The sequence below is a fragment of the Manduca sexta genome, chromosome 28 (assembly GCF_014839805.1).
Source record: "Manduca sexta isolate Smith_Timp_Sample1 chromosome 28, JHU_Msex_v1.0, whole genome shotgun sequence".
In the NCBI taxonomy this organism is placed as follows: domain Eukaryota; kingdom Metazoa; phylum Arthropoda; class Insecta; order Lepidoptera; family Sphingidae; genus Manduca; species Manduca sexta.
In genome coordinates, this window is record NC_051142.1 from 19371550 (window position 1) to 19382071 (window position 10522).

At 34.3% G+C, this 10522-nt stretch overlaps 1 protein-coding gene across 1 annotated transcript; it reads left to right on the forward strand.

The window, feature by feature from the left end:
* The first annotated feature begins 263 nt into the window (after window positions 1–263).
* On the forward strand, window positions 264–10303 carry LOC115446376 (esterase FE4). The gene is made up of 4 exons (XM_030173011.2): window positions 264–496; window positions 5646–5782; window positions 6999–8284; window positions 8670–10303. The coding sequence occupies exons 2-4, from the start codon at window positions 5651–5653 to the stop codon at window positions 8827–8829; spliced, it is 1578 nt and encodes a 525-aa protein (XP_030028871.1). The 5' UTR covers window positions 264–496; window positions 5646–5650; the 3' UTR covers window positions 8830–10303.
* Window positions 10304–10522: the final 219 nt, after the last annotated feature.

Sequence of the window (10522 nt, forward strand, 5' to 3'; positions counted from 1 at the left end):
ATGCTATCCTTAGAATAAATGACATCACAAACAGAAATTATAAATTAGGTACTATTCTTGATTTTATAAATTTTTGTATGTTTTACTATAATTATATTCTAAGTTGTATGTTGCATAGATAGTAAAAACTTAGATGATTTACAAATGGATTTTTGGAGTCGAGAAAATTAATTTATTTATTCATACTTATAAAAAGAACGATTGGCTGAATGATTATGTATTCACAATCTACTCGATACAATGAAAGGAGCCGGCAACAGCTGATTTTGACAGCTATTGTTATCATTTAACAATAGCTATCAATTGTCAGAATTTGACTTATACAAGTTTACAAAAAGTAAAATAAAGTGAACAAGCAACAAAGTTCAACATTATTACATGCATAATTTATTAATGCCCCATTTACAACACTCACTCGGATGTAGAACGGATCGCTGATCGCCAGTCGCGCTTACTTAAACGCACAAAAACTCACAAGAAATATTTCGGATATAATGTGAGTACTAATATTTTTTATGAAATATTATAATTTTTTTTATTTATGAGCGTCAATTTAATTGGTGTAAATAAAGCAAAAAATTAAAATTTTTAACCAAATATGTATATTATTTCATAGAAAAAAATAAAAAATATTGTGTGGGTTTTTTTAATCAATTTTAATTACAAGAAAATAAAATTGTTAATATAATATTTATGAGTATAACGATCTAATACCCCGTTTTAGTGCATAGTATAATATAAGACATAAAAACTGTAATACATTCATTTTGAACTTTGTAAAAGAAGATAGCCCTAGTTTATTACTTGTTATCAATACATATCAAACAGCATATTTTGATAAGGATATACAAAGTATGGTTAGTATCAAAATTACTTAAACTTTTAAAATTTCATACAATTTTCTCTACAGTATTAATTATTTTTAAAGTACACATGTGTATTAGTGGCAAAAGGTACATGTACCTGATTCCTACCAGCTCCTCTTTATGTAGAATCTCGTTAGAACAATTTGCAGACCACATTTATATTGTCGGGTTCTCTTTCAGAAAATATCACCTTTTATCACTGTCATGTACCTAAGTAATCCAATATTTACATAGGGAACTATATTAAGTATGTTAGTTACATATTGTCTTCAGTACTTTCTAAATAAACTAGTACTTAAGACCCAACCCCCCAGCAAAATGGCACACTAACTATATTTTTAAAATATATCTATTTGAAATTTATCTATACTATTATATAAAGCTGAAGAGTTTGTTTGTTTGTTTGTTTGAACGCGCTAATCTCAGGAACTACTGAATCAAACTGAAAAAATATTTTTGTGTTGGATAGCCCTTTGTTCGTGGAGTGCTATAGGCTATATATCATCACGCTATGACCAATAGGAGCGGAGCAGTAATGGCTAATTTCAGAAACTACCGGTTCGAATTGAAAAAATATTTTTGTGTTGGATAGTCCTTTGTTTCTTGAGTGCTATAGGCTATATATCATCACGCTATTACCAATAGGAGCGGAGCAGTAATGGCTAATCTCAGGAACTATCGTTTCGAACTGAAAAATTATTTTGTGTTAGATAGCCCTTTGTTCCTGGAGTGCTATAGACTACATATTTTCACGCTATGACCAATAGGACCGGAGCAGTAATGAAACATGTTGCAAAAACAGGGAAAATTTTGTAGTTTTGAGAGCTTCCGTGCGTGCGCTGCGTAAACGGTTAAAGTTATGCTACAATGAAGTATGGCGGGATTGTTCTTCTTAAAAAGTTCTACAAAAATATATTATTAATCAAAATCCCCCGCTGCATACCTGAATGTGTTAAACTCAAAAACTACCCAACGCATTAAGATGAAATTTGGTATGGAGACAGTTTGAGACCCTGGGAAGAACATAGGCTCCCGGGGAAATATATAGTGAGACTTTTATAACGGAAAACTTTAGCCCGAAAAACTTTATAACGCGGGTGGAGCCGCGAGCAAAAGCTAGTAATACATATAAATAACAAAAATTAATGTCATGCTTATGCAATATGTTATCTTTACTATGGTGGTTTATTTTTTTATAAGGTTCATATTCATTAATATTAAAATGCCCCTGAATTTGTTGATTCCGTACATTTCTCCTAAATAATAAAAACATTTTTGATAAAGATTATTTTGGTAGTGTATAATTCAAAAAGACCTATAATTGATTTTAAGAGAAATTATTTACAATCTGCATGTCACTGCCTGTACTGAATTGCATAAGACTGTTTGCCTGGGGAGTGGCCTTAATTGCAAAGTTAATTTAAACACCCCTTTTGTATGCCATGTGCTTAAATATTATATTGCAAGCTATGAATTGTAGTATGTCCCACTGCTAAGCATGAATCTCCTCTACTACTAATGCTGGCATAGTGCAGTTTGGCAGACTTTACATACCCTTGAAATTCTTTAGTAGAATTCCTAGATATACAGGGTGTCCCAGAAAGTAGTGTCAAGCGGTGGCTCAGAGATAGACCTTTGTAATTGCAGGTAAAAGAGTTGCACCCGCTTTTATAACCACGACAACAAATCATGCAAAACTAATTGAAATTAAATACAAGAATATGTTAAATGTTTAAGTTATAGCTTTCTTGCAGTAATTTTCGGTTAGTTTAGAAACTAATTAACCATAGGAGTGATGAGAAATCAAAAAATAATAATTGTGATCTAATGGCAAATTTTAAGAATTTTCCGCCTTGCTGTCTTTTAAGGCTGATTTTAGCCAAAATAGCCCCCATGAAGGACCATGTTTTTTTAATGAATATATAAGTCGAAAGTCTGGAGAAGTTTTTGACATACCTTAGAACCACTAAATCACCAGTTTAATTTTTTAATTTAAAGAACACAAATTAAGTTATAATTCATAAAACATAATTTTTTCACTTTACACCAATATTTTCATAATTTTTATTAAAGTTACGAAGCTGATTGTTTTTAGCGATAAAGTACAACTAATGAAAATTTAGTTGCATTAAAAAAATCTCGAATAATTCTTTTACTTTTTTAAAAAGAAAACATTTTATCGTTCAAATCGAAAATTCTCAAAAATTCAGAAAAATATTCATAACTCGAAAACTATGAAAAATCGCGGAACCTACACGGTGTTGATTCGGATACTCCAAAGGGTGTTCTATCTCTGGGCCTCCACTTGATACTACTTTCTGGGACACCCTGTATAAATTACCTCACAATGATTTTTCTGCGATATTTAGATACGAGTACATGCATAACTAGAAAAAGTCAGAAATATGTTCTTTGGGTTTTGACCTGTGAACCATCATCTCAACAGTCCTTTCTATTCCCAACTCAACTGTTACAGAGCTATTTGTAAATTTGTCAGTAGAGTAATATTAAATAAATACCGAACCAAATCCATATTTTTTACGATATTAGAAAATTATAGAATGCGTTAATTCTATTTGAGCTCCCTATGCCAAAAATGTTTACGATGGCGTATCTGCGAGCTAATGCTAGTCATAAATTATCTGTATAATGTTAATTATTATATATACTTCAGATTTATTATGATATTGACGTTGAACTGTAATTACTTAATAATGTAATTATTATGTTAATTTATCTGCACTTTAAGTTGAAATCATTGGAAGTGATGCAATTCTGAACATACAAAAAATCAACATACATAAATAAATCTTATTCTCATGTATTTTTTACACACACTAATGTGCCAATTACATCAATGTTCATTTTTAGTTCCGTTTTTAGGTTTTATTATTATAGGACAGACCGACTAATAGGGAAGGACCACTCTGCATGCATACATCACATATCAGATTCAGAATAATTACATTTCGGTTAAATATGAAGTCCATGCCATATCAGTCTGAAGTCTACCATTTGTCCCCAATATGGCTACGGGGGTCATTTAGGCCTCAAAATCATTTTCACTTGCAATATTATGTACTTAATTACTCAATAGTATTTTTATATTGTGCTAGAAACTAAGTATTCATATAGAATTAATCTGAGACGTTTTTATTACATAGATACGTTGTCCGAGCGCAATATTGGCAATACGAAAGCATTAAGCAAGCCCGACATTCACTTAGTCAACCTCCAACCACTGTCGCGCCGAGTCGGCTTACTGACTTATAGCATTTTTATAAATAAAATGTCTTCCTGTGTTTTTAGACGATGTGCAAATTAAACTCCAACTGTGAATGAAAAGTACACACTACTTAACTTATTTTTTAACTAATAAATACATTTTATTCGACTGTCATGGAAATCACAGATACCTATAGCGTTTTTTTTTTTTTTTTTTTTTCAAATAAAACCTGTAAACCTACATTAATTATATATTTTATTTCCCAAAATACATAAAAATATATGTGGGTTTTCTATATTAAGTAGGTACTTATATATTTTTCGTATGTTGTAATCAACAATAAAAGCTTAGTTTTATTAATGGTTACCTTATGCTCATATAAGGGATCTCAATGACGGAGTAATTACCACTGTTGACGCGCAGCCGCAGCTGACGCATCGATAGTGCAAGTACAAAGTGACATAAATTCAGTTTTTTTTTTCGGTAAAGAACTATCTTTTACGTACATGTAAAATAAAATACTTTAGTTATGTTTTTGCTATTTAAAGAATCTACACGATCCTACCATGATTGTTTACCCTGAAATTAATTTGTTTTGCTAATCAATATACTTATTATTATTAATAAATTGTATTGAAATAAATAGATAATTACTTACTTAAAATTTATTTTAAATCCATGTAACGTGTCATTACATAGTTACAGAAGATATTTTTTAAAATTTCTCCTTACCACAATGCATAGCGATACCACATGTATTGCGAATATACCTTTTGTAATGTTGAGGTCACCGCTTTGTCCTCAAATATGCATATATATTTTTTAAAAAGACGTTAAACATTTTGGTACCTATTAATTCTGTCGTAAGATAATTACAATGGACTTGGAGATCGTAACTTCGCTGATAAGACTGTAATTTTATAAGTATTTTTGTTTTTGTTAAAATAACTAATTATGTTCTTTACTAATGTATCTATATTAAGATTTCGACCTTGTTTTTATATATTTTAGTTTTGTATTCGACCATCTCAGTGCTAATTTCATATATACGCGTTGTTTCGTTCGATATTGTTCGAAAAACATAAAACTTAAAATTAGATATTTCTGTGTATCTAGAGTAATGCGGTAGAGTTCAGAATTTAATAATTATGGATATATTTAAACTTGATTAGCGTCTCTCCTAATCAGTGGCCTAACTACACCGTAAAGGCCCATGACTTATTCATGGAATAGGGCCCCTCGCCGTCGCAGTCTGGCTTATATTAAGTCTAATTTTGTTTTAAAAAGCTACCTGTAAAATGCCCTAAACATCAACCCTGTGCACCGGATCATGAGGCAAGTCGGTCCCTTTATTTTGGGCTGAAAGGCTCCTCTAGCCGAGGGGCTATAGGATTTTGCTGTCATGCCACTCTATACTTACATACCACACTGATTACCGTCACACAAGCATTACTTATCATTTGTTGTTGTTATAAAGAAACATTACTTAAATATCTTTAATAGTACATTTATATTTATCTATAGTCTATATTGGAATCATATTGTTGTTTCAGTAAAAATGTCACCCAAAGTGAAAACTGAACAAGGAATCTTGCAAGGAAAGGAGTGTACAACATATTATGGGAAGAAATATTATAGCTTCGAAGGCATCCCATATGCCAAAGCGCCTGTTGGTAAACTTAGATTTCGGGTGAGTAAATATGCAGACGAAGTGGAAATATACTATAGAAATAGTTAGCAAAAACTATACGATATATCCCATAACATTTTATTTACAAACACAAACACACACACATAACGTCTTTATCCCCGAAGAGGTAGGCAGTGTATCCAGGACACCCAGTTTTTGCAAAGTGTGTTCCATCCCATGATGTGGCAGAGGGTGCGAACCTATCGCCGTATTAAGCATAAATTCCACACTTCGGGGTTGATAGTGACCAGAAAAATGAAAATATCAATTCGCCCGACCTGGAATTCCAACCCAGGTCCTCAGCAATGGTCGTACCACACACACAATACAAGTACGCCACAGAATTTTGCGGAACTACATATATGTGAACCCATTGCACCTAGACTATTAGATCTACCAGATACAAATGTACTATGGTATCCTTCATTTGCGGCGGTTGGTGGTTGCCCGCAGATAGGAGGGAGACAATTGAAAACTCAGGGTAATTACGTGGTACGAGCTTTATTTTTACACCTCCGCGTTACACTCGGTACTGGTTGCTGGTGTTATGCAACACGAGTCACTGCCCTGGGAAACTCCGATCCAGGCGAACGGCACGTAGATGTTGCACGTGGCTGGCTCCGGCGGCAGCTCGCCGGGCAATTGGAAGGCCACGTGGGTGAGCAGGGTGTGCACGTGGTCGGGGTCAGCTCCCGCAACCGTGGTAGTGTGCACGTGGTCGGCTCCGGCGGCAGCTCGCCGGCAGTCGGTCGGGGTCAGCACACCCGACGATGGTGGTGCGCAGCTGGACGTGGTCGGGAGGCAGCTCTCCCGTCCGTCTGCTACGGCACCGTGATCCGCACCGTAGAAGTGCACCGTTAAAACACACCGTTGAAGAAAAAAGCACGCCGTAGAAGAAGAACCCTAGCGGGAACAACGACGTGTGTGAATATGTAGTGCCACGGCCAAAGATAATGGCTCAAAAAGGCGGCGGGTCGCGTTGCACGCCTATTTATGCAGGCGCCATTCGGACGTACGTCAGTGCAATGACAATTCATTGCAATGATGATGCTCATTGGTAGTTCTAATTGCGAGGGCGTTAATCATTCACATTATAACCACAGATTATTTAGAAAGACAATAGTAACGTTAACAGAGTGTATATTTAAGTATAATTGGTAACGTTACACATTCTTAATTATAGTACTTGTCTATAAAAACTGCTTCTTGTTTGCAGAATCCCGAGAAGCCAGAGTCATGGTCAGGTGTCCGCGTCGCTACCTCTCCCGGTAACAGATGCATACAATTAAATCCGTACTCAAGTACGCCACTAGAGGGCTCTGAAGACTGCCTGTACCTTAACGTATACACACCAGTGTTACCACACGATGAAATTGAAAAACTACCAGTTATTTTCTTTGTACACGGTGGTAGACTTATTTTTGGATATGGCGACTACTATAACCCAGATTATTTCCTTCGACATGATGTTATTCTAGTCACAATCAATTATAGATTAAATATACTAGGTTTTGTATGTTTGAATATTCCCGAAGCCCCTGGAAATGTTGGTTTGAAGGACACAGTTATGGCTTTACGATGGGTTAATAAAAATATCATAAATTTTAACGGCGACCCGAATAATGTGACGGTATTTGGCGAGAGCGCTGGAGCTGCTGTTGTCAGTTCGTATTTAACTTCTAAAATGGCTGAAGGACTATTTGCAAAAGTCATTGCGCAATCTGGGAACTTGTTATCTGATTTATATATGAGACACGAAGACCCAATCGAAAAGGCTAAGAACGTAGCATCGGTCTTAGGCGAGGATATAGATGATCCTAAATCTCTCTACGAATTTTTAGTTAATGTTCCTATAGACGATTTGATCTACGCCTTCACTACTACAGAATTAAACAGACCACCTGGTATAATAAATGCATATTTCTTACCAGTTGTAGAGCAAAAATTCGATAATGTCGAACAATTTTTTACTGAATACCCTCTGAAATGTATCAACGAGAATCGTCACGCAAAAATGCCTGTATTGGCCGGTTGCAATTCTTTCGAAGCAGCTATGTTTTTACGGAAGGATGATGATGGAAAAATACAATATGAGACTGATTTTTATTATTTTATACCTCACAATTTGTTTATCGAACGCGACAGCGCTAAAGCCAGAGATTTCATTGCAAAGTTGAAAGCTTTCTATTTGAATAACCGAGAACCTTCAGATGAAACGAAAGTAGAGTATTTGAACATGGTTTCTGATTGCTATTTCCAAAGAGATGTATATTATTTTAATGAACTTGTGTCAAAAAGCAATCCTTTATATTTCTTCAAGTTCGATTTCTTTGGTAATTTGAATACCAGAGTCATCAAAAGTTTGGGCATTAAAGGTGCTTCCCACGGAGATATGATACAATATCAATTTTATAGGAAAAACAAAGCTTCTCAATGTACAGAAAGAGATCAGAGGATTATCGACTTCTTCAGTGAGGCTTGGTGCAATTTTGCTAAATATGGGTAAGTCACTTTGTTATGTATAATATAATATCAGCCCTGTATTATATACTGTTCGACTATTGGGCATGGGCATCCTCTAGCACTGAGAAGAATTAGGCCTTAATCCAGCACGCTGGCCTAGTGCTGATTGGCAGACTTCACTAACCTTCAAAATTCCTATAGAGAACTTGTCAGGTATGCAGGTGTCCTCACGGTATTTCGCAGCATGTAAACATTTTATTTAACTTCATAAAATAACAGTAAGTATAGCAATTAAGTAAAGACGAGTAATTACACATAAAGAAAATTCTATTGATATCATACGCGGCAAGAAAACTATAGTCAAGTTTATAACACATATCATTTGGCACTTGAACATGATACTAGCAATATTATTTACTTTCAGAATGCCGACATGGAAGGACCAAAAGGTAAAATGGCTTCCATACCAAACAGAAGCAAAACATACTCTCATAGTGGACGAACAGATCAAACTAACCAAGGACGCTGATCTAGACAGACTTAAGTTTTGTATCGAAATGGTTAAAGAAAGGTGTAAATTATAAAATGACTTTCAACAGTTCAATCCTAAACTCAATAGTACTTAAGCAAAAGTTACCAATATTCGTGCAATAGTAATCAAACATACAAACGCATACCTCGTCCTATACTTGTAGGTGTAGGCAGAAGCGCAACTGGTGCAATATCGTTTCTGCTGTGCGAATTCCGTCTCGTGATGGATAGGGGCGAGCTTATCCCCATATCGGGCACAAATTCCCAACTCCGAGCTGATTAAATATTACTATTCTGCTCGGCCGGGGTCAAACCTAAGACCTCAGCACTGCAGTCGTACCTTAATACACCTACGCCATCGAAGTAGTCAGTTAATCAGTCGACCCATTGCTATAGCTAACCAAAATGCGATTTTATCTCTATATTGCTATATAGAGATAAAATCGCAATTTGGTTACCTTCTCTAATCCCATTTTAATGTAAACCTGGTAATCCTAAACCCAGGATGTATCGGCCTATAAGCTATATACAATGCTTCTAGGTCAAGAAGATACACTTTAAAGTCTCTTAATAGCATTAATATCGGTCACAAGTAACATTCCTTCAATAATTTTCAATATTTTTAATTATAATTAATGGCGACAGAAAATTTATAAGTACATTGTAATGTGACAATCTTCCCAGCTTGTTAAGAAATGCAATTAGCATTAAAGTTCTATCAAAAATATTTTACTTCCTATTAATAAATTGTAATTAACATAATAAGTAGGTAAGGAAAGGTTTTTTTAGAATAGATATTATTTGGTGTGGCCTACAAAAAGTACATTTGATGTATTTAAGATCTGTGATAAATGTGTGTTGGTTACTTAATATTTTATATAAAGGACTTAAATATGGGCAAAGGCATGTGACATGTGATTTCGGTGCTTGAAACTAAGATTAGAATTTATGTTAGGTTAAATTGGGTGGTAAAGTTTTATTATTATATAATTTTTGTGTTTATAATACAGGGAACAAAATATTTTTGAATTGAAACAACATTGATACTATACAGAGAAATTTACAGTCTAATTTTTATTATGTTTAATAACAAAAAAAATATCCGAGCTGCTATAGATTTAGCATAATAGCCACTAATGGCTCGTTGTTCAATCGTCTATAATCTCCATCAAGTAAATTATAATCTGACTAAACACGGAAAAGTGAGACGAATGAACAATTTAATGTATTTAAACTGTATTTTTTAATATTTACATTTTGTAAATATCCTATTAATAACACGTGTTGATAAAAATATCAGTCTGTACTCTTTTTTTATGAAATGTCAGATACAATATTCCTAAACTCATGGTCTCAATGGTACCGTTTTAAAACTTTGATGAGTCTCTGGGATAAAATTCATATTATTAGAAATATTTTTTTATTAAATTAAGGTGACTTAAATTGTTGTGCAATTGCGGTATTATTTAATAAATTATTAAAAAAAAATATCATCATTTTTGTTCAGTCCATGAAAATTGGGCATTATAGCTTGTTTTTTTTAAATAAATGAGCCGCACGCTTGATGCTGATTCATGCTCCCTGATAAAAATTTGTGAATCCGTCCCCCCTCCTCACCTGAATTGAATTCTGGAGACACCCATAGCCGCAGCATAACATGTTACACAGTTCAGCATGTTGCCATGGAAGCTAGTTTGCAAAGATATTTATATCTGAGGAGCAAAAATGTACGCGGTGGGTTCTGCG